We start from the raw sequence: 24144 nt of genomic DNA, 5'->3' as shown, positions 1-24144 counted from the left end.
TTTTAAAAGGAAAGTTAGAAGCAGAGACATTTGTTGACTCCATTTCTAAACAAAAGACATTAAAATATCACACATATGTACATGTGTTTCCATGTGTGTGTATACTTATACCGGCTTCCCAAGTGGCTCAGTGTAAGGGGTCTGTCTGCCAATGCATGAGCTGCGGGAGAGATCCCCGGGTGGGGACGATCCCCTGGAGGAGGAAATGGCAACTCCAGTATTCTTGCCTGGAAAATCCCATAGAGGAGCCTGGCCAGGTACAGTCCACGGAGTCCCAAAGAGTCTATGGGGTCACAAAGGACATGACTGAGAGGCTGAGCACGCGTGCACACACACACACACACACACACACACACACGTCTATATGTCTGGAGAAATATGTGGAAACATCAGAGTTGCCAGTGTTTGTTATCAGGTAGAATTAGGTTTGATTATAAGTAATATAGGGGCTTCCCCGGTGGCTCAGAGGGTAAAGCCCCTGCATGCAATGAAGGAGACCTGGGTTTGATCCCTGGGTCAGGAAGATCCCCTGGAGAAGGAAATGGCAACCCACTCCAGTATCCTTGCCTGGAGAATCCCATGGATGGAAGAGCCTGGTGGGCTACAGTCCATGGGGTCCCAAAGAGTCGGACACGACTGAGCAAGTTCACTTCATAAGTAATATAAACTGCAAAAAAAAGTGACTCAAATGAGACAGAAACTCATTTTTCCCCAAATGTAAAAGGATTCCAGAGGTAGACATCCCAGTGTAGAAGCTGGAATCACCAGGGACAGAGTTGCCAGGAACAGAGGCTCCTTCTGGGTCACCATTCTCCTGCCCAGTTCTGCCCCATCTACTGATGGTCCGGGATGATTGCTAGAGCTCCAGCCAGCCATCTTGTCAATGTGCAAGGCAAAAGGAGGGAGAGAGGAAAGAGGAGGGAAAGGCTAGTCTTTAAAATAGGGCTCTGAGAAGTCTCCCAGACCTGACGATTCCACTTAATCTCATTGGCCAGATTTCAGAAATCACCACATGTAGCTGCAAAGGAGGCTGTAAAATTTAGTCCCAGCTGGGAAGCAAGGCACCAGCTAAGATTTAGTGTTTGTTAAACTAAGATGAAGAATAAGAATGAATATACAATGAACAAAGTTAGTGGAGGTGATGGAGTTCCAGCTGAGCTACTTAAGATCCTAAAAGATGATGCTGTTAAAGTGCTGCATGCAACATGTCAGCAAATTTGGAAAACTGAGCAGTGGCTACAGGACTGGAAAAGGTCAGTCTTCATTCCAATCCCAAAGAAAGGCAATGCCAAAGAATGTTCAAATTACCATACAGTTGCGCTCATTTCACATGCTAGTAAGGTAATGCTCGAAACCCTTCAAGCTAGGCTTCAGCAGTATGTGAACTGAGAACTTCCAGATGTACAAGCTGGATTTAGAAAAGGCAGAGGAACCAGAGATAAAATTGCCAACATCCACGGGATCAGAAAGAAAGCAAGGGAATTCCAGAAAAATATTTACTTCTGCTTCACTGACTACACTAAAGCCTTTCACTGTGTGGATCACAACAAACTGTGGAAAGTTCTTAAAGAGATGGGAATACCAGACCACCTTACCTGTCTCCCGAGAAACCTGTTTGTGGGTCAAGAAGCAATGTTAGAACCAGACGTGGAACAACATACTGGTTAAAAATCGGGAAAGGAGTATATGAAAGCTGTATACTGTCACCCTGTTTATTTAATGTCTATGCAGAGTACATCATGTGAAATGCCAGGCTGGATGAATCACAAGCTGGAATCAAGATGCCGCGAGAAAGATCAACAGCCTTAAATATGGAGATGATACCGCTCTAATGGCAGAAAGCAAAGAGGAACTAAAGAGCCTCTTGATGAAGGTGAAAGAGGAGAGTGAAAAAGCTGGCTTAAAACTCAACATTCAAAAGACTAAGATCATGGCATCCGGTCCCATCACTTCCTGGCAAATAGATGGGTGGGGGGAAAGTGGAAGCAGATTTTATTTTCTTGGGCTCCAAAATCACTGTGGATGGTGACTACAGCCACGAAATTAAAAGATGCTCGCTCCTTGGAAGGAAAGGTATGAGCAACCTTGACAGCATATTAAAAAGCAGAGACATCCCTTTGCCAACAAAGGTCTGTATAGTCAAGGCTATGGCTTTCCCAGTAGTCATATACTGATGTGACAGCTGGACCCCAAAGGAGGCTGAGCATGAAAGAATTGATGCTTTCAAACTGTGGTGCTGGAGAAGACTCTTGAGAGTCCCTTGGAGAGTCCCTTGCTGCAGCAAGGAGATCCAACCAGTCCATCCTAAAGGAAATCACTCCCGAATAGTCATTGGAAGGACTGATGCTGAAGCTGAAGCTCCAATACTTTGGCCACCTGACGTGAAGCACTGATATTTGAAAAGACCCTGATGCTGGGAAAGATTGAGGCGGGAGGAGAAGGGATGACAGAGGATGAGGTTGTTGGATAGCACCACTGACTCAGTGGATATGAGTGTGAGCAAATTCCAGGACATAGTGGAGGACAGGGAAGCCTGGTGACTGCAGCCCATGGGGTTGCAAGGAGTTGGACACAAATGAGCGAAAGTTCCTACAACAGTGGCCTTGAGGAATGAAGTGAGATTGTCACGGAAAGGAGGAACGGAGTGGAGAACAGGCAGAGACGGTGTATATATTGGCGTTATTCCATTAGTTGTAGTGAAACCATTTTAAAGAAGTACTCTTGGAAGGCTTAAAAACATTTTAGTAAGAATGATAGGGGAAATGTCCTCATAGATTTTTACATAAAATTTAAGGAACAGCTGAATGAACCAAAATCTTCACCAAATTCTTCCAGCACTTTGAATGTTGCAGCTCCAAAGCCTCCAAGCTTTCTGATAACAAATCTGCCTACGATCTTACTGATGGTCCCTGTATGTGATGAGTGACTTGTCTCTTGCCGCTTCCAAGATTCTTTCTTTGTGTTCCCACAGCTTGATTATAATGTCTTGGTGTGGAGCTCTTACTAGTGTTTATGCTACTTGGAGCTCACCAAGCTTTTAAAGATCTTTATAGTTATATTTTCATCAGTTTTAGGGAAGTTTCAGGCTTTCAAATAATTCCTCTGCCCCTTTCTCTTTCTCCTTCTCCTGGGACTTCCACGGTTCATATATTGGCTGACTTGATGATGGCCCACAGTCTCTTAGAGTTCACTTTTCTTCATTTTTTTTCTTTCTGTCCCCCAGGTTTTATCATCTTAATTGTCCCATCTCCAGAGTTCTCTGCTTCTTTCTTCTACTTGCTCACATCTGGTTTTGAATCTCTCTAGTGGATTGTCCATTTCAATTATTGTTCCTTTTAGCTTCAGAATTTCTTTTTGGTTCCATGTGTTCTATCTACTTTTTTGGTACAGGGGCACGTTAGAGATACTGTGGGTTCAGTTCCAGACCACCCCAATAAATCAAACATCACAGTAAAGTGAGTCACACAGATTTCTTTGGCTTCTCAGTGTATATAAAAGTTACATTCACACTATACTGTAACCTATCAAGCGCGCAGTAGCATTATATATTACAAAATGTATATACCTTATAAAAGTACTTTATTGTTAAAAAACAGGTAACCACCATCTTAGACTTCAGTGAGTCATAATCTTTTTGTTGGTGGAGGGTCTGAACTAGATGTTGACAGCTGCTGCGTGATCAGTGTGGTTTTGTGGCAACTTCTTAAAATAAGACAACAATGAACAATGCAGCATCTGTTCACTCTTGCTTTTTTGAATAATTTCTCTATAGAATGCAATGCCGTTTGATAGCATTTACCCACAGTAGACTTCTTTCAAAATTGGTATCAATCCTCTCAAACTCTGCCATTGCCACTCCAACTGAGCTTGTGTAACATCTAAATCCTTTGCTGTGATTTCAGCAATCTTCACAGCATCTCCACCAGGAGTAAATTCCATCCAAGAAATCTTTCTCGGTCATCCATAAGAAGCACCTCTTCATTCCTTGAAGTTTTATCATGCTGCTGCTTCTAAGTCGCTTCAGTCGTGTCCGACTCTGTGCAACCCCATAGACGGCAGCCCACCAGGCTCCCCCATCCCTGGGATTCTCCAGGCAAGAATACTGGAGTGGGTTGCCATTTCCTTCTCCAATGCATGAAAGTGAAAAGTGAAAATGAAGTCGCTCAGTTGTGTCTGACTCTTTGCGACCCCATGGACTGCAGCCTACCAGGCTCCTCCATAGCTTGCAGAAATTCAGTCGCATCTTCAGGCTCCACTTCTAATTCTGGTTCTCTTGCTGGTTCTACCACAAAAGTCTTAAACCTTTCAAAGTCGTCCATGAGGGCTGGACTCCACTTCTTCCAAACTCCTATTGATGTTGACACTTCGACCTCTTCTCATGAATCACAAATGTTCTTAATGGCATCTAGAATGAGAGATCCTTCCTAGAAGGGTTTTGATTGACTTTGCCCAGATCCATCAGAGGAATCACTGTCTATAGCAGTTATAGCCTGGTGAGCTGTATTTATTAAATATTAAGACTTGAAAGTTGAAATAACTCCTGGATGCATGAGTTTCAGAATGCACCCTGTGTCAGCAGGTGTGAAGCCAACACGCTGACATTAATCTCACTGTATATCCCCATCAGAGCTCTTGGGGGCCAGGTGCACTGTCAAATGAGCAGTGATATTTTGAAAGGAATCTTTTTTCAGAGTGCTAGGTCTCAAGAGTAGGGCTAAAACAGGCAGTGAGCCACACTGCAAATAGATACGCTGTCATTCAGGCTTTGTTTCATTTACCGAACACAGGCAGAGTAGATTTATCATGATTCCTCAGGGCCCTAACATTTTGGAATGGTAAATGAGCATTAGCGTCAACTGAAAGTCATCAGCTGCATTAGCCTCTAACAAGAGAGTCAGTCAGTCCTTTGAAGCTTTGGTGCCAGGCACTGACTTCTCCTCTTTACCTATGAAAGTCCTAGATGGCATCTTCTTCGTCTGTTGTTTAGTGTTCAGTTCAGTTCAGTCACTCAATCGTGTCCGACTCTTTGCGACCCCATGAATTGCAGCACGCCAGGCCTCCCTATCCATCACAAACTCCCAGAGTTCACTCAAACTCATGTGCATCGAGTCGGTGATGCCATCCAGCCATCTCATCCTCTGTTGTCCCCTTCTCCTCCTGCCCCCAATCCCTCCCGGCATCAGAGTCTTTTCCAATGAGGTAGCTACCTTAATTACTAATCTTAGTTGTCTCTGGATAACTTGTGGCAGCTTCTGTTAGTGCATCGGCTCTTGCTTTGTTACTTTGCGCAATGATGCTATGGAGACGGCTTCTTTCCTCAAACCTCATAAACCAGTCTCTGCCAGCTTCAGACTTTTTTTCTGCAGCTTCCTCACCTCTCAGCCTTCATAGAATCGAGGAGAGTTAGCGCTTGCCTTGGGCTCCCCTGGTGGCTCAGATGGTAAAATGATCCACCTACAATGTGGGAGGCCTGGGTTCGATCCCTGTGTTGGGAAGATCCCCTGGAGGAGGGCGTAGCAATCCACCTTGGTATTCTTGCCTGGAGAATCCTCGTGGACTGAGGAACCTGGGACTGCAAAAAGTCTGACATGACTGAGCTGCTTAGCACAGCACAGCACTTTGCTCTGGGTTTCGGCTTTGTTTAATGGAATGCTGTAGTTGGTGTGATCTTCTATCCAGATGATTCAGACTTTCTCAAGGTCAGGGATGAGCCTGTTTGGTTTTCTCCATATCCGCGATAAGGCTGTTTGTTCATGTGTTCAGGGAGCAGCACTTTTAATTTCCTTCAAGAACTCGTCCTTTCAATTCACAACCTGGCTGTTTGCGGTAAAAGTTCTGACTTTCAGCCTGTCTTGGATTTCAACAGGTCTTCCTCACTAAGTGCAATCATTTCCAGGTTTTAATTTAAAGCGAAAGAAGTGTGACTCTTCCTTTCACTGGAACACTTAGAGGCCATTCTAATGTCAGTTTGGTATGTCTGAGGGAATAGGGAGGTCAGAGGAGAAGGACAAAGATGGGGGAGTGGCTGCTCAGCGGAGCCGTCAAAACACACAAAGTGTCTATCAATTAAGTTGGCTCCAAGCAACTAGAGCAGTCACATCAAAAGTCACTGATCATAATGAATATGGTAATAATGAAAAGGTCTGAAATATTGTGAGATTTACCAAATATGATGCAAAGACAAAAAGCAAATGCTGTTGGAAAAATGGCCCAATAGACTGGCTCCATGCAGGGTTGCCACAGACTTATAAGTTGTTAAAAAGAATGCAGTATCTGCTAGGTGCAATAAAATGAAGTAGGCGTGTATTTCTAATTCATTAGTGCATTGCTTTCCTGACTGTCTCCCGTTTCTTTTACTTCTTTGAGCATCTTGCAGGCAGTTACATTAAAGTCTGTCCAGCAGGTCTGCCATCCGGCCTTTCTCAGAGGCCGCTTCTGCTGGCCTTCTCCCCTTTGCATGGATGGCCCCTGCTTTGCTTGCCTTGTGGTCTCCTTGCTGTTGAAAACTGGATATTGGAGTCTAGTAATGCAGGAACTCTGGAAATCAGATTCCGCCCCCCCCCCCCAGGGTTTGCTGGTTTTTTGTTTGTTTGTTTGTTTTTTAATTTTGATTTCATTGCTGCAGGCTGTGTGTGTCTTGGGAATCAGCCTGAGGTATAAACTGAAGTTCTCCTCAAGTCTTATCTGAGCGTGAGCTTTTTCCTGGGCATGCTTGGTGACTTTCTAAATCCCTCCATATGGCGGTTGCTTCTGAACGTCCTCATCCCTAAACTGTTGTTCAGTTGCTAAGTCGTGTATGAAGCTTTGTGACCCCATGGACTGCAGCACGCCAGGCTCCCCTGTCCTTCACTATCTCCTGGAGCTTGCCCAAATTCATGTCCATTGAGTTGATGATGCCATCTGATCATCTCATCCTCTGTCCTTAAATGTTGGCTCGCAAAAGGGAAAAGAAGGAAAATAAATGTGGGGATGGGGGTGGAAACAGGCTCTAGCTGTAAGACCAGCAGGACCCTATGGGGCCTTCCCAGGACGGACCCTTCCCCGTATCCTCTGCTTTAGCTCCTCTCTGAAGGACCTAGATAATAGTGTCTGATGTACAATCTCTGAGTTGTTTTACAGATGCTGAAACCACCACCAAGTGGAAGAAATTAAGTACTTCATGATCACGAGCATACAGCCCCAGACCTGCTGGTGCCCAGGGATTAGCGTCACGAATCCTGCAAGCTGTGTGTCCACGGCTCCAGGAACACCTGCACGGATGCTGTCCTGCGGCTGAGGGGGAGGTCGGGTTTAGCTGCTACCTTGGGAAGAGCCAAAACTGTGGAAATTAATGACTTACCCTCCAAGCCTTCCCCTGGAAGCTGCAAGCCTTGGAACAGACCAGAAGTTCCAAAATCATTACATCAGGAGGGTTCTGCCAGTGTGATTGTTGCCCAAGTGAGAAGACGGACTCCATGCTTCCACCCCACCCTCTTCCCTGATGTCACTTTCTCCTTCACTCCTACACTTTATGCATTTTATTTTATGTGAACATATTACAGATAAGAGACTATTTCACTTTAAAGTAAATTTGCATTCACTTTATGCTTATGAATGTTTTTATAGAATCTGTAGTTATTTGGATTTTTCCTCTCTTTGGTCTGTAGCCTTTGCCTGATGTTTTTTTTTCTCTTAGGGAACTTGAGTATTTTTTAAAAATCTCTACAAGTAACAATCTAAGCAAAGAATAAAAACTGTTTACCCACTTTAGTTTTCAGAGATAGGTGAATTAAAACGACAGAATGAGGCCATTTTTACCTTTTTAAGTAGAAGGAAAATAGAATTGATACAACACAAAATTTAGCAAAGCCATGTTAAAACAGGCCTATTCTAACTTTGCTGGTGGCAAGGTGGAACCCTTTTAGAAAGCAGCTAAGCTCCACAAATGTTTATATCCTTGGTCCAGAAATTCTTTTTAGACTAACTCGTGAAAATAAAAAAATAAATACCTGTGGGTGCAAATATATTCCTAGCAGCACAGTTTATAACTGTGAAATATGGAGACGACCCAGATACCCAAACAACAGGAGTCTGGCTTAGCTGAACAAGGCACGGTTTCCTGAGTTGAAAGTTTTGCCGTCATTTACAAGGGGCTCTCATGTATCATTTGGGAAAAATTCTCCCAAGACATTGTCATGTGAAAGCCAGGCTGCAGACAGAGTGACTGCAATGACGCAGCCTCAGAAAAGTCACCTTTGCTTGGGGCCAGGGCCAGGGGCAATCGAACAGGGCAGGGGGAGGGGAGGGAGGGAAGGAGGTGGGGAGGCTGTGGTGAGTTCCCCTCTGCTCTGGTTTCTGTTGTTTTCATGATGGTACTTGGGCCATTAATGAAAGAAAGAAAGAAAAAACAAAGATGGAAATGGTTTGAGCAGAGGAAAGAGGCAAGAGTCACAGATTCACCGCATAACAAAAAAATCTGATTAGGAAACTCAGTTAGGTAGCTCTCCACGTTGTTGGTGGGAACACGGGGTCTGGCTGCTCTCCTGAATTTGGTGGCGAGGAAGCAGCCTGCTGCCTGGGTGGGCAGTGTGCTCACAAGACCGAATGTGGCCTTGGGACACCCCACGCTGGGCTCGGGGTCTGGGGATGATCCCTGAGAGCAGCGTGACTTGTGCATCCCCCCCCACCCCCGGCCCATCCCTGGTCCTGGGCAGGACCTCTGAGTGAGGACGCTTAGTGCCAATACGAACGCCACCCCTATGAGGAGGTCCTCAGTCATCCTTTGAAGCTGGGTGATAGGAAGGACTGCCTCCTCTCACCTGGCCCCCACCCTCTGCCCTCCAGCCAGGTCTCTCTGGCCCCAGGGCCTTTGCACCTGCACCGTCCTACCCCTGATCAGCTTTCCCCCAGCCTTCGGGCTTCAGAGCAAACACCCGCCTCAGGGAAGCTTCCCCCATCCTCTGTCACTCTCTGGCTCGGCCTCTTATCCCCTTTACAGCACACACCACAGCCGGCAATTATTCCACACATTTGTCTGCCTGACTTTCTGCCTGTTTCCTCTGAAAATCCAGCCAGGGAAGGAATTTGAGGTGTCTGACTCACAGCCGTAGCGTCAGTTCCCAGCTTATATGTGATGCTCAGTAAGCGTGTGGGTGAGGAAAGGCTGCCTCTATTTGTGTTTCTGAATTATGCACATGGAGTGGAAACATCCTCCGGAGGGAGACGTAGCCGGAGGCTGGTCTCAGACCCCCTCACCCTCGACCTCAGTGTGAAACGTGCTTTGGCTTCTTACCAGCTGTGTGACTTCAGACAGGGTACTTAGCCTCTCTGATCGTCAGTCACTTCCTTTGTAGAATTGGAATACCATACCAGCAGGGAGGGGACTGTGGAGTTCACTCTGAAACAGGGCGGGGGCAGGGTCTGGGCAGCCTCCACGTCCCTTGCTTGCCAGGACTGCCCTGGTGGCTCAGATGATAAAGAATCTGACTGCAATGCAGGAGACCCAGGTTTGATCCCTGGTTCAGGGAGATCCCCTGGAGAAGGGAATGGCAACCCAGTCTAGTATTCTTGTCTGGAAAATCCCATGGACAGAGGAGTCTGGCGGGCTACAGTCCATGGGGACACAAAGAGTCAGACATGACTGACCAGCTCATACACACATACACACAAGGGGAAGGAAGTAGCATTGATTGAGCACCTACTGCATACTAGGCACCACAGTAGACAGCTGGAATGCAGTGGTGAATAAAACAGAAACTGCGCCCCAGCCCCACCCTGAGTGTCAGGAAAGAGAAGTGTAAGGTGTGAGCAGGACCAGCCTGGAGGCTCAGTGGGAGGGGATACTGCTCTGAAACATCACGTGTGCAGGAGTCCGGGGAAAAGGAAGAACAGGCAGAGGAAGGAGCGTGGTGGAGGCCCTAGGACAGGATGCAGCTGGGCACACGCAAGGGTGGAGTGGAGGGGGAGGGGAGTCACTGCAGGGAGCAAGGCCGCCTTGCTCTTGTGCGTCCTGACCTGGCCATCACCAAGCACCTGCAGGCCCCCAAGTCAGCGCAGGCTCAGGACACAGCTCAGGGCCAGGCGGAACAGGGAACCCACTCTTACCTTTGGCAACGCATACTTTGGCAGCTTCATCAGGACAAAGTCATTGCGACGGTAAGAGATGTAGTATTTGGTCTGGTTTGTTGTGGTTGCCTAACAGGAGGGGAAAAACACTCTTTTAAGGGGCTAGGCTTCCAGTTAAGCAAGACAGGTCTTCGTGAATGAAGAACTGCACGTTGTGTCTCAGCTGGTGAGAATGCCCTTTTATGTTGTTTACAGGTGCTTTGCCCGAAATAGACAGACTCCTATTCATCCTTCAGAGCCCCATACCAAATGCCCCACCTCTGGGAAGTCTTCCTCCTCCTCCCTCAGTTAGAACTAATCCCCTTCCCTTGTGCTCCTTCAGCACTTTGCTTCCCTATATCTGAGTTACAGTACAAGGGAAAGAAAATTCTGTTCCCCAGAACTTCTCTTAGTGAGAGTACTCGGTGAGCTGCTGAGTGGAGGAAGAGACGGGGCAAAGGTAAGTTCAAGTCACATAAGATGCCGCCAAAACCCAAGGCAGAAGAATGACAGGCACAACTCCTGGGACAGCCACGTGTGTGACTTAAGACAGTTCATCGGCATCAAGACCAGCAGCTCCACGAGCTGTGGTCACTTCCATTTTACAGATGAGCAAAGTGAGGCCCAGAGCTGGAGTAACTTGTCTCCCATGGGACATAATGGAAGAGCCAGGAAAAGAGCGGCGTTTGCTTCTTTGGGGGAAGGGGCAAGTGAGGAGGAGGGAGAGGGGAAGAGGAGCAAGGGGGCAAACAGGCGATGGGAGATGGATTGGGCCAGGAGCTGGACAGAGCTCTGTGGCCCCTGACCTCAGCCCCTAGCCAGACACGCATCTCTCCTGTCTGATGCAGACAGTGTCACCAGCGGCAGACCAGGCCTCTGCGACAGACCTGAGAGCCGTCACAATCACGCCTGAGCACCGCCAAGGCTGAGCACAGGGGCGGCTCCGTCACCCACTGCAACTCAGCTTCTTGAGCCCCCACTTCTAGACCTGGCCCCCGAGCTGCCCGATCATGGTGCCCCCTGCTTCCTTGTAGCACCCCAGTCCTCCCTGAGCCCCCTTGCATGGCCCACCCTCAGCCTGGCCAGGCTTCCCAGCACCTCTAACTAAGCCTCCACCCTGACTCAGGGCCCCCTGCTGCACAAGGACCAGCCCAGCCCATTCAGCCACAGCTGTGCCCCCAGGGTCTCAGGCTGGGGTGGTGGCGGACCAAGCACACTGTTTCGAAAACACTCCATGTGGGATTGATGTCAAAGAAGCTGATGCCACTGTTGTTCCAACACTCAGCAGATGTTTGAGAAATGCAGTGGGAGGTGCTGAGGACACCCTCCCTGCAGACTCCAGGGTCTACGGTAAACAGTAAAGGATGCCAGTGTGGCCGGGGCTGCAATGAAGGAAGGGAGAGAGAGCTGGGGGCACTCCAAGGAGGCAACCAGCGGGCTGAAGTAGGCGGAAGCCAAGGAAGGCTTCCTGGAGGAGGGGGTACATGACAGAGTATTGGAAGAGGCGGTGGGGAAGGGGCCGTGAGCGCTCCAAGCCCAGGGAAGAGCACGTGCGAACAGACGGAAGGCATGGGAAGCCGAGGGGCCTCAGCAGTGGGTGAGGGAGAGTGAGCGCAGGGCTGGGAGTCGGGGCTGGTGGTGGCAGGAGCCTCTTACGGACGCGGCCGTGACACACCCCGCCAGTTCCAGCCCCCACTCCGCAGGAGGTGCTGGCCCACTCTGCTGGGGTGGTGAAGTGTCTCTGAGATGGGGGAGCCTTCGGTGGAGAGAGCACCCAGCCAGTGCCCTTAGGGACCGTCTCCATCATAGCCTGTGGTATCATCTCTTGCGATCCTAGCGGGCAGAACAGGGGCCAATGGATGAGAGTAGCGGAAACCCTTTATCTCACCGCCATAATGACATTTCCGAAGATTTGAGTTGTCTCGGAGGGGATGGGCTGTTTTGAAAGGAGTGAGTTCCTCACCAGTGGAAGTGATCAAGAGGTGGTATGACCAGCTGCTCCCTGGAGCCTCTGAACAGTCAGATCCCACGGTTTTGGAGGGTGGTCCTAACTGTGATCTGAGTGCCAGGCAGCAGGACTTGGTCCCTGGGCTGTGGACGGCTGACGCCCAGTAGCCAAGAACAATGACCAGAGAGAACTCATGCCAACTCAAAGCCACCAGAACCAGATGGAGCAACACGGGTTCAGGCTTGGGGGCCCTGAGCTGTGGGAGGGTCCTGGTGGGCAGAAGGGAGAAGGAGCGGATGGCAGCCCTGCACCATTCGCCACCTGGGGGGCGGGCGCCTCGCCACAGGGGCAGCCGGAGCTGAAGTAAGTAGCACTTAAAGGTAAAAGGCCATTTCATGGCTTCCTGTTGGAGTGATTCCATTTCCCCCAGAGTGGCTTATATTCCACATCACCTCCTGCCAGTTTCCAGGAGCCCAGAAGCAAGCGCACCTTAACGAAGACGTAGTCGTCCTGCACGGTCAGAGAGCCGCGGTCGATCGGCCCCGCGAAGGGCGTCGTCCGTGTGTTATCGGAGCAGTTGTGGACCCGGCAGGTGATGTAGCGAAAGCCTGCAGGAGACAAGAGGCAGCCACGCGGGGCGTCAGGTCTCAAAATGCCCAGATGCTAGCTGACGGAGTCAGACGCAGCCCCAGACACGACCAAGTGCTGAATCTTCTCCATCCGTGTTCCAATGCCACCGCCACGGATGTTGTTTGTGGGTCTGAATTTTAAAGGGTTGGCCCTGCGATGACTACACCTGCTGCTGAGTGGGGGCGGGGGGTGGCTCTGTGCCCGGCGCTCTCCTGTGAGGAGCTCTTTCAATCCTCAGGACCATACTCTAGGGCGTGGGGGGATCCCATCTTCCAGATGCAGAAACTGAGGCTGAGCTACCCAGCCAGCCTCCAGGCTTTTCCCAAAGAAAGGCTCAATGGAACACAGCTATGTCTGCGTGTTTACGCATCACACACAGCGCCTTCACACTACCATGGTGGTCTTGGGCAGCATAGGCCGCACAGCCAGTCAAGCTGAAACGTTTGCCAGCTGGCCTTGATGGGAAGCATTTGCTGACCCTGGGCTAAAGTCCTGCAGGAGAGCACAGCTGTGTGAGTAGGACTAGGTCCATGTTCTGCCTGGTGCACCCTCTGCCTGCAGACACACCTGTGCCTCCCTGGACAGCTGGACCCCCTCTCTGGGAGAGGGGCTGCAGAGCAACCCCCAGAGGTGTGGGCAGGAGATCCCCACACAAGCCCCAGCCACTGGCCTTCCCCGGGCCCACGGGGCGTGTGGCCACCAAGAGAAGGGACAGTCCAGGGCCACAGTGCCTGTCACGGCTGGGACCCCTCCCGCCCTCCACACCTCTCTCCACTCACACCCAATCCACAGGTGGGTGTGAGCAGGGACTCAGGGGTTCTTTCCCCACTAGATTTAGGCAAACCCTTTCATCCTTTTTGAAATATCTATGGTTGAGCAAATTGAACACCAGCTTTGCCTGGAGACTCCCGTTTCCATCAGGCCCTCTGTCTCTGGGATGGGTGGGGGGGGCCCGGGGAGTTGCCTGGAGCCTCTGCCCTGGGAACTCATCTCTCCCACGTGTGGGCAGGAGCAGAATTAACCACAGGGGCCAAATGGAGCCCAGCCAGGCCCTCAGAGACACCAGCACCTTTGGGGGCATATCTTGCCCACGGCCTGGGGTAGTTGGGCAGCACAGAGAGTGCCAGGGGGCCGGGCTGGGGGCTGGAAGCCCTGCCCTAACTCACTGGCAGGGACCCCTGAAACAGCGCGCACAGTAGGCTCGCAATCAGCCATGGCTGTGCCACAGCCCGATTCCTCTAGAACCGCGTCCTTCTCCCCTCTAAACAGGCCAGTAACTCCCTGTGGTCAACACTGAATATCCTGTAGCGGGCTTGCCTGGCTGGGCACGCTGTGGAGTGGAACCCGGGCCAGACTCAGTGGACCAGCTGCTCACCCGCCCACTCACTCATTCGCTCACTCACCCGCCCACTCGCTCGGCCATGCCTTCGGCCGCTCATTCGCTCGCTCACGTCGTGATGGTCAGGTCCTCCCTGCTCCAGCTCTGCTGCCAGCAAGACAGACAAAGGCCACCTCTCGCGGCGCGGACGGTCTGTGCAGTGGGAGAGGGGCTGACCCACAGCCCTTGCTAATCTCTGTGGCGTAAACCACTCTGGCTGCCGAGGTGAAGTTTCTGACCATGGGGCTGAGAAGGGAGGCGGGCGCTCGGCTCTCGTGAACAAGCCCCAGTGAGACAGCAGTGACCGTCCTCCTGTCCACAGCCTGCACTGTCACCCCAGGGGCCTTCCGGGGACAGGGCCCAGCCTTCCCACAGGGGCAATGGCGGGGGCCAGGGTGACCTTGGGGAATGGTCAGTAGCTCAGGCTGGCTGGAGGGTAGGCGGGGTGGCCAGTGCAGTGGGTCCTAAAGGCCGGGATTCTGTGCCACCAAGCTCGGCTGGATGGGGTTCTGGTGGGACGCCCAGGCCGGGGTGGTGATCTGGGATTTTTGCATGGAGGGTGGCAGGGCTGGGGTCTGCACCGGCTCCAGACCCCATGACTGAGCTCAAGAAGTAAAGCAGAAGCAACAGTAACGCTGCTCTGCTTCCTGCAGGGCAGGGGCTGGGGCGTCCAGGAAGAGCCGAGGGCTTGGACGTGGTAAGGGGACCCCCCCCTACCTCACTTGATGACCCACGCTGCCCCAGGCTGAGCACTACGCGTGAGACCCATTCCACAGAGAAGGATGCTGAGGGCGGGGAGCTGCGGCCACTTCCAGGGTCACCTGGCTGCCACATAGAGGGCTGGGAGCTATCTCCAGAGCTTCGGTCACCAACCAGGACTCCGGTGCCTGGCACTGAACCCGCCCTCCATGTGCTACGTCCCCCCCAGGGACAGCAGCTCGCACTTGTCGGCACCCACTGTAGGTGAAGCGTGGCCCTGCCCGGGTCTGAATGCCAGTAGAAACCAAGGAGGTCCTGCCAGGCAAGGGGCAGGGCTGTGTCTTGTCCACCTGTGGGTCCTCAGCAGGGTCAGCCCTGGGCCTGGTCCACAGGGGGCTCAGCCAGTGTTTGTTGAGTAAAGACACAACCTATAGGTCCTACTGGCTGTGATGTTCTAGAACATTCCGTGGTTCTGTCGGCAGTGAGCACAGAGGACCTTCCTCATAACAGGCGTGGCCCCTGGGCTCATCTGCCAGGAAGGCTCCTGCCCCCCTGGAGCCGGGGGAAGCCATCAGAGTCCCTGCCCCACCTCAACACTCAGCAAGTGCAGGGCGGGGATAGGGGCTGAGAGATGGGGAAGCACTCAGTGCTCAGGGGCCAGAACAAATCGCCCTCTTAATAGACTTTTCCACCGGAGCGGAGCTTCTTGACTTCGATTTATCCCTGGCTGGAAAACAACCACATTTAAAATTATGCCACAACCTAACACAGCGAGGGCAGCTGTTCAGGGCCAGCCGCCAAGGACAAGGGCGGCCGAGCCTGCCATGGGGTGAGCACTCAGGGTGCCTGGCTCCTAAATCCTCCCCGCTTACCTCCTCCGAGGTCCTGGGCCTCCAGGTGGACCAAGTCAGGGTCAGCGTCCACCCCAGACACAGCCCTGGAAAAGAACGGCAGAGGTTGGTTTTGGAAACGAAGCCCCCAAGCCCTTCCTCCTGGGCCTGCCTGCTGCCAGAACCCCTGGGAGCCTCGTGGCCTGCTGGGTCCGAGGCTCAGAGGACACGGCCCACCCCCAGAGCCCAGCTGCTCCTGGGGGGCCGACGGAGCCCCCACCTCTGCCTTGCTGGGCATTCTTCCGTTCACAGTAGTTTAGAGAAGACCTGTGCGTCCATGTCTGTACGTGTGTGCGTGCATGTGCGTGTGCACATGTGTGTTAGTGATCGAAAGGATCTTAGGAGGCAGGAGAGGCCTGGGAATATCACCCTAGTCTGGGGGCTTCCCTGATAGCTCAGTTGGTAAAGAGTCCGCCTGCAATGCAGGAGACCCCGGTTCGATTCCTGGGTCAGGAAGATCCGCTGGAGAAGGGCTAGGCTACCCACTCCAGTATTCTTGGGCTTCCCTGGTGGCTCAGCTGGTAAAGAATCCGCCTGCAATGCGGGAGACCTGGGTTCAATCCCTGGGTTGGGAAGATGCGCTGGAGAAGGGAAAGGCGACCCACTCCAGTATTCTGGCCTGGAGAATTCCAAGGCCTATACAGTCCATGGGGTCGCAGAGTCAGACACGACTGGACCAGGGGTTCAGGCAGCACAGGACACAGTGGGGACCATGGCTGGCGTCAGTAGAGTGCTCAGCGAGGCTGAGAAGAACGGGAGGAAGACGCATCACAGGGGCTGGGGCTACGTCCTTCGTGGGGGGCGAGGCGAGTGCTGCCCCCTGCCCGCCCAGCACGGCACACAGGAGGTAAAGTGCAGGTTTTCCACGTGAAAGGACACTTCGGGATGATGTGCTGTGGTCCAGGGTTTCCCAGATTTTACTGGTTCCCCATGTCAACTGGACGGTCACCTTCTGTCTGTCCACCCCCTTTAGAACTTTCTGTCTGTTTCAGCCGTCTCCTGGGTGAGAACACCCAGGAGGTCGTGGGTGTGATGAGCTGATTGCATGTGTTATAATGTACATTCCAGCCGATATGACTGTTCCAAAGGCGTCCACCGGCTGACCCTCTCACGGACACCGACTTGGTTGGTGCAGCACAGTTACCTTGCCGAAGGGCAGACTGAGAATCTGGCGCCGAGTCTCACTGCATCAGAGTGAGTGTCATCAGCGGCGCCACTCACTCAGAGCTCCGGACAGGCATCCCCCCGGCCCTTCCAGGCCAGTGAGACGTCCCCGCAGAGCACTCAGCTCCCACTGCGGACAGCCCCTGGCCTCACGCTGGCCCCTCGGTTCTCAACCCAACGCCCAGCAGACTTGGTGCCGGGGTCCCTGTGTGCTTCGTCTCCTCCAGGGGCCAGGTGGTCCCTGCTGGACACGGGAAATCCACAGATGCTCGGGTGGTGGGAAGTGCAGTCAGAGTGTTTAAGTGTGGGAGCCAGCATCAATCACGCCAACCCTCTGGACAGTCTCGAGTGCAAGGCGAAGTGTTGATTTAGGCTTGCTGAATAGGCCATCTGTAAGCTCCTTGGAAGGAGGCCTCCTGCGTGACATTTTCCTCTTTTCTGAATAAAGTCAGACATTGTTCCCTACCAGGAGCGCTGACGGGTCCTCGGCTCAGCAGAGGAAGTTTAGTTTGACCATCCGTCATCTGTGAATGGGGTAATGACACCCAGCCTGTGGCTTGCTCACTCATTCACTTTCTCACGCACTCATTCATCTATCTCACTTTATCTCATCCATTCATTCCCTCTCTCATCCCCTCTCTCTCTCTCCACCGGAGTCTCTCCCCTGCCACTTTCCAGCGGGTCCACACACCAGGCCCAGCAACAGGCTGGGGGCATGGTGAGCCTGAGGTCCCTGCCCCTAGAAACCCTCGACCGTGGGTCTTGAAAGACCACGTGACCCTCTGCACTTACACAGCTCAGATGGAGCCTGGCTCCCTGCGGGAAGGGACAAGCGTTGCCCCCTAGACCTTCTTGTTTGTCAAGGTCCCCAAAGCTGGTGTCTGGGGAAGGCCCTCGGTCTGCTGTTTGGAAGCAGCAGTTGCTTGAGAAGACCTGTGGCTGAGCAAGCTGTTGGAAAAGCCCATAGCTCTGGGAGCCTGGGGAGTTGAGAGTTACTAAGGAAAGCTCTGATGCAAACAATTCCGCTGAACCCTCAAGATGCCCACCACCCGCCTCCAGGGCTGCAGCGGTCACCCCCTCCCCTCCCCTCAGGACAGAAGCCCTGCCTCTTGCCCCCCACCTGGCAGGCACTGGAGCTCATGGAAGAGGAAGGCTGAGGCTTTATGGGTGGACCTGGGCTGGAGTGCCAAGGCCAACTTGGAAATGCCTGGGGAATGCAGGAGAGCAGATTGCTCGGCAGCACGGCCAGGGGCATGGCCACGGGCCATAAGCAGAAGCAGCCGTGGCCTAGGGCTGCTGCTTCTGGGCGGTGTGACTGAGGATACCTGCCCTGGCCTCTCTCCGAGTCCCCCTCTGTCACATGAAGGGGAGACAGTCGGGGTTGTTGTGTGGATTTCATAAGATGATGCACTTGGACCTGTGGTCAGCACCTGGTGGATAGTCAGTGTTCACAACGTGGCTGCTGCTGGGAGGCCCTCACGATTCTGTCCCAGTGCCATTGAGAGACTAGCAGGGAGGTGATGAGCCAGAGTCATCACGGTCCCAAGACACAGTAGGTGTCCCAGTCCCTGACCATGGCCCCAGGAGGTCAATCTAATGAGCTCACTTGCTTAAGTGTCTCAAAACATGAAGGTCTTAGAACAGGGGGCCTTGGCAATTCCTGCTGTCAGGTCAAGGACAGAAGCTTGGGGAAGAAATCATTTGATTTGCCCGAGATAACAATGTGTCCAAATGAGCACAAACTCTTCAGTGTCTGTGGGCCGCTTCCCTCGGTGACCCCAAGGTCTCCCTGGGACTGGACACATCAGTGGAGCTGCCAGCTCGCTAATCTCCCAGGCCTCCAGCTCAGAGACTGCCCCCTCCCCGCCCCTCCCTCTCCTGACCCCTCCTTCCTCCTAGCCCCTCCCCTTCTCCTAAGCCTTCCCATCTCCTAGCCCCTCCCCTCCTCCTAGCCCCTCCCCTTCCCTCCTCCTGACCCCTCCCACCCTCCCTAGCCCCACCCCTCCTCCTCATCCCTCCCAGCTTCTGATCCCTCCCTCCGCCTGGCCTCCTCCCTCCTCATGACCCCTCCCTCCTCGTGGCTCCTCCCTCCTCCTGGCTTCTCCCTCCTCTAGATCCCTCCAACCTCCTGACCCCTCCCCTCCTCCCAGCCTCTCCGCACCTCCTGACCCCTCCCCACTTCCCTGAGCCCGTGTTGACAGGAATGGCAAGGCCTGAGACTGGTGCCCTAGGGAGGAAGACCCGGGCCCTCTCGAGGGCAGGCATGTGGTGGAAGGCGCACCGGCAGGCCATTGCTCCGGGGGAGAGACCAAGGCTTCCCTTCTGCGGCCTGTGGCCCGGTGTCAGCCCGCTAGTTCCTGGTCCTGATTGGCATTAAGGCACTGAAGAGGCAGCGGGGTGGGCAGGGAGTTGTTTCCACGTGTTTGTCCTGTGGAGACAGGACTGTGGCCTGGCGGGGAGTCCATGCGTCAGTGTGTGGTCCGAATGAGATGAGAAGCAGAGAACATGAGTGTGTGTGTGCGCACACGTCCACACTCAGGAATCACACCTTGGCAGAAAGAGCTTGTCTCTGTGCGCACCTCTAGAGGCCGCGGGAACCCTGCGCTCGGCTCCCCCTCCCTCTGCCCACGGACCTCGGCCAAGTCTCATCCTCTGTGGGCCTCACTCGCTTTCTCATCCAACAGGCATTTCCTGAGCACCGGAGCCCCCTCGCTGGGGCATTGAGACCAGAAAGCTACCCACGCAGACCGATTTTGATCAGCTCCCAAGAGATGACAGAAATGGGGACCAAACCGGGGCGCTGGCTGGGGCTGCACAGCTGGGCAGTGAGTCAGGGGCTGAGTCAGGACCAGGCCAGGGGGAGGGAGGGGACAAGGGAGGAGGGAGGGGGCAGTGGGGAGGGGGGAGGAATCAGAGGGGAGGAAGGAGGGGGCAAGGGAGGAGGGAGCAGGCAGGGGAGGCAGTGGAGGGAGGCAGAGGAGAGGAGGAGGGAGGCAGAGGACAGGAGGAGGGAGGCAGAGGAGAGGAGGGAGGAGGCAGAGGAGAGGAGGGAGGGGCAGAGGAGGAGGGAGGGGACAGAGGGGAGGAGGGGGGAGGGGAGGAGGGAGAGGGCAGGGAGGCAGTGGGAGGGGCGGTGGGGAGGAGGGAGGGAGTGGGGTAGGGGGCAGGGGGGCAGGGCAGATCTGCGAGGCGGCAGGAGGCTTGCGAGCGTGGGTGCTGTGCCAGGGTTATGGGCATTAGCGTCCCCGTCTATTGTCGAGGAAGCGGAGGCCCAGAGAGGGAGACTCACACGTAAACAAACACACACGTGGCCGGGGGACGCCGAGTCCCAGCCCTCCGCCGTTTCTGACACCACCCAGCAGAGCAGAGAGGGTGCCCCGGAGGCCCCCCGGGTGAGGAAGGCAGGGCTGGGGCCCCCCGGGTCCTGAGGGGCATGCTCACCAGAACACATGGTCTTTGGTCACTCGCTCCTGCAGAAGGGTCCACTTCCTCCCCAGGTCAGACGACACGTAGAGCTTTAGGGCAGAAGAAGCAGAGAGGAAGGTCTGGTTATGACCGAGGAGCGAGCCTCTTCCCAGAGGCCCATCTGCCCTGGACGCGGAGTGCCCCGCAGAGGTGGGTCTTGCTCAGCCCAGCAGGAAAGTGGGGAGGGCAGGCCCTGCACTCTAGGTGGCTGCAGACCAGCCTCCAAGAAGCAGAAGGTCAGGTGGGAACTCCACACAGGGCCGTTCTTGACCCCAGGCCGGCCGAGACGACCCTAGAGACGGCGGGTGCGGGTGTGTGTGGCAGAGGTCCTGGGTGACTGGGTGCAGGCACGTTGGAGGGACCTGAACGTCCCTTAAGCTCTCATGGGGGCTGGGCGCTGGGGAGGAGGGGCAGGAAGGGAGAGCCGGTCAGTGCTGGAACAGCAGCGCCCATTCTGCAGGCTGGCTGGGGCCTTGACCACTACAGTGACCCAGGGTCTGCACTTAAGGTTCATGCTCTGCAATCACTGACTCGAAAGACCTAATCCTTTCAACTTTGAACTTGAGGTTTTGTGAGTGAAGCCAGGTGGAACAATGAGCTGACGTGGGACTCGGGGTCCCTGGGGGGTGTGTCGGCCCCACCATTCTCCTGGACAGAGCTACCCGGGGCGGGGCAGAGACCGAAGGAGCCAGCACCCCACGCCCGCCTGGTCCCTCAGTCCTGATCTGTCCTGGGTCCACCCACACTGTCAGTCTGGGTGCCTGGACCTCCTCGCCCCCTTGCCAACAACGGCCCTGACCCCTGCAGATCCCACGGCTGCCTGGGAGAGAAACTTGCGGAAAACGTCCCTTCTGTCTTTGCCACAGCCGCAGAAAAGCAGCAAGCTCCTGCATGAGTGCTTCCTCCTTGCCGAGAGCATCTCCGAACCTCCTAACCTCGGGGACTTGTGAGAAGACGCCCTCTTCAGGGAGGCTGTCCCCACCGTGAACATCACCAAGAGCCTCGAGAGTCACTCTGAATGGTCGTCTGATGGACACGCTGGGACCCTGGCCACAATTGTGAGCACTTGTTCCTTTTTTTTTTTTTAAAGACTGACTACTCCAGTTAAAGTGTCTTTAAGTTTTTGGTACATTTTAAACAATAATTTTATTTGTTTATTTTTGGCTGTGCTGGGCCTCCGTTGCTGCCTGGGCTTTCATTTAGGTGCGGCGAGCAGAGGCCACTGTCCAGTTGTGACACGGGGGCTTCTCTTGCTGCAGGGCCTGGGTCCCGGCGTGCAGGGGCTTCAGGAGTTGCGGCACGTGAGCTCTGTAGTTTCGGTTCCTGGTCTCTAGAGCACAAGCTCAACAGGTGTGCTGCACAGGCTGAGTCCTCACGGCACGTGGGATCTTTCCCCAACCGGGGATCGAGCCTGCATCTCCTGCACTGGCAAGTGGGTTCTTTAGCATGGAGCCACCAGGGGAGCCTGGTCTTTCCCATGAACTTGGAGTTGCTCAGCTGCTCTTACCTGCAGGGAGAGAACGCCCAGTCTGCGAAGTTTTCTTACCCGAAAAGGCTGAGAGTCTGCATCTTAGTCCATCTCCCACTCAGTGCCGGTCGCCTCCCCAGCTACCCCTCCAGGGCTTTCCAGCCCTGGGCTACTTAGAACCAGAGGCCCTTTCGCAACTTCCTCAACAGGCTCCCATTGTGTTCAACCCTCCCTCTTTTCTGGGTCCATCGCTTTCCTCTCTCTTGCCTCTTGGCCTTCACACATGCTGTCCCCTCCACTTGGAACAGCCCTCCTCCCCTCTCCCGCCCCCAGGCTGACTCCTCTCCCTGAGGGCAGTCTCGCTTTACCCATCTGCAAATTGAGAGAGCATGGCTCAGATCCTCAGGCAGTATAAGTGAATGAGAAAGGAGATGGTAGCTGTCAGTTTCCAGCTGCAAGTTATGAAACCCCCAGCTTAATGGATGGTGGGCTTGTTTCCATCGCTGCCGACACTTCTGTGTTTATGACACCTGCCCGGAACTTTATGAAGCCTTTCCAATTTGCTCTCGTGGGAGGTGATTTCATAGCGCACAGCCAGTCGCTGCAGAAATAGAACATTTCTGCTGAGTAAAAGACCAATACCAGTGAATACACAAGAATAAACACATCAGGGACGTCCTAGTTACCACAGCTAAAACCTGCAGGCAGCATCCTGGGGATGAGCGGGCTTGCTCTAGACGGAGGCTTCAAGAGACGGAGTGGCACACCGTCTCACATCATAGCACCGTCTTACAATCATAGCACGTGCTGCTCTGATGTAAGGATGAAACCGATTGGGAGTCAAGACGAGGGAGAAATAAAGGAGGAGGAGGGGGAGGAGGGCAGAGGGAAGGTGCATTCGCAGACACGTGTGCCGGGGGTCTCACGCAATTCTCAGAAGCACGGCAATTCCACCCGGCGTTCAGCGGCAGGCTGGAGATATGGTTGGAACTCAGCACCCTTTTCTCCCTTGCTGTAGGGTACCTGGTCATGCCGGAAAGGCTGCAAAGCTGAAATCCAGCGTTGCTCAGACTCCCTCGAAGCTAGACTTCTGGGTCAGACAGACGCACCCGTGCGAGGTTTGGAAGGCCAGAGTGCCGTGGAATCAGTTCCCTGCGGCCTTGGCCATCTATTTCTTGAAATACAGTTTTGATGTACAATGTCATGTTCATGTCAGCTGTACGGCGCAGTAACTTGTATATATATATGATTTGTTTATAAATAATGTATATAATTTCTTCGTATACATTCCCTTTCCCTTCTCCAGGGGATCTTCCCAGCCCAGGGAAGTGAACCCAGGTCTCTCGCATTGCAGGCAGATCCGTTACCAGCTGAGCCACCAGGGAAGCCCAATGTATATAATCATATATAATAAATTATATATGCTTTATATATATATATGTTCTTTACTTTTCAGATTCTTTTCCTTATAAGTTATTTCAAAATGCGAGTCTGGTTCCCTGTACTATGCCGTAGTTTCTTCTTATTTATTTTATATATAGTAATGTGTATATACGGAGAAGGTAGTGGCACCCCACTCCAGTACTCTTGCCTGGAAAATCCCATGGGCAGAGGAGCCTGGTAGGCTGCAGTCCGTGGGGTCGCTGAGTCAGACACGACTGAAACGACTTCACTTTCGCTTTCCAGTTTCATGCATTGGAGAAGGAAATGGCAACCCACTCCAGTACTCTTGCCTGGAGAATCCCAGGGATGGAGGAGCCTGATGGGCTGCCGTCTATGGGGTCGCACAGAGTCAGACACGACTGAAGCGACTTAGCAGCAGCAGCAGCAGCAGCAATGTGTATGTATGTTAGGCTTCCCAGGTGGCGCTAGTGGTAAAGAACCTGCCTGCCAATGCAGGAAGCGTAAGAGACGTGGGTTTGATCCCTGGGTAAGGAAGATCCCATGGAGATGGGCCTGGCAAGCCACTCCAGTATTCTTGCCTGGAGAATTCCACGGACAGAGGAAGCTGGTGAGCTACAGTCTGTAGGGTCGCAAAGAGTCGGACACAACTGAAGCGACTGCACGCACGCATGCGGTGTCTATGTTAATCCCAACCTCCTAATGTGTTCTCCCTCCTTCAGTAACGGTGAGTGTCTTTCCTACGTCTGTGGGTCTATTTCTGCTTTGTAAACAGATTTATCCGTGCCTTTGTTTTTAGATTCCACACGTGCGTGCTGTCGTATGGTACTTGTCTTTCTCTGTCTGGCTTCCTTCGTATGATAATCTCTAGATCCAGCCATGCTTTCGCAAATGGCATCATGTCATTCTCTCTTACTGCTGAGGGATGTTCCACTGTGCATGTGGACCGTCGCTTCGTCATCCACGCCTCTGCTGATGCACATTCAGGCTGTTTCTATGTTCTGGCTCCTGCAAGCAG

General features: G+C 53.3%; 1 protein-coding gene across 1 annotated transcript in view; it reads right to left on the bottom strand.

Moving 5' to 3' along the window:
* SORCS2 (sortilin related VPS10 domain containing receptor 2) overlaps positions 1-24144 on the bottom strand; it is a gene marked incomplete in the record, with an annotated part of 482914 nt that overhangs the window by 50019 nt on the left and 408751 nt on the right. The window contains 4 exon segments of the mRNA XM_018049774.1: positions 10084-10173; positions 12521-12639; positions 15611-15675; positions 20234-20307. Of these exon segments, the coding sequence (XP_017905263.1) occupies positions 10084-10173; positions 12521-12639; positions 15611-15675; positions 20234-20307 (348 nt within the window).

This window comes from Capra hircus, chromosome 6 (genome assembly GCF_001704415.2).
Source record: "Capra hircus breed San Clemente chromosome 6, ASM170441v1, whole genome shotgun sequence".
NCBI lineage: Eukaryota > Metazoa > Chordata > Mammalia > Artiodactyla > Bovidae > Capra > Capra hircus.
Note: the sequence above shows the minus strand (reverse complement) of the source record. Positions and strands in the feature narration are given on the sequence as shown.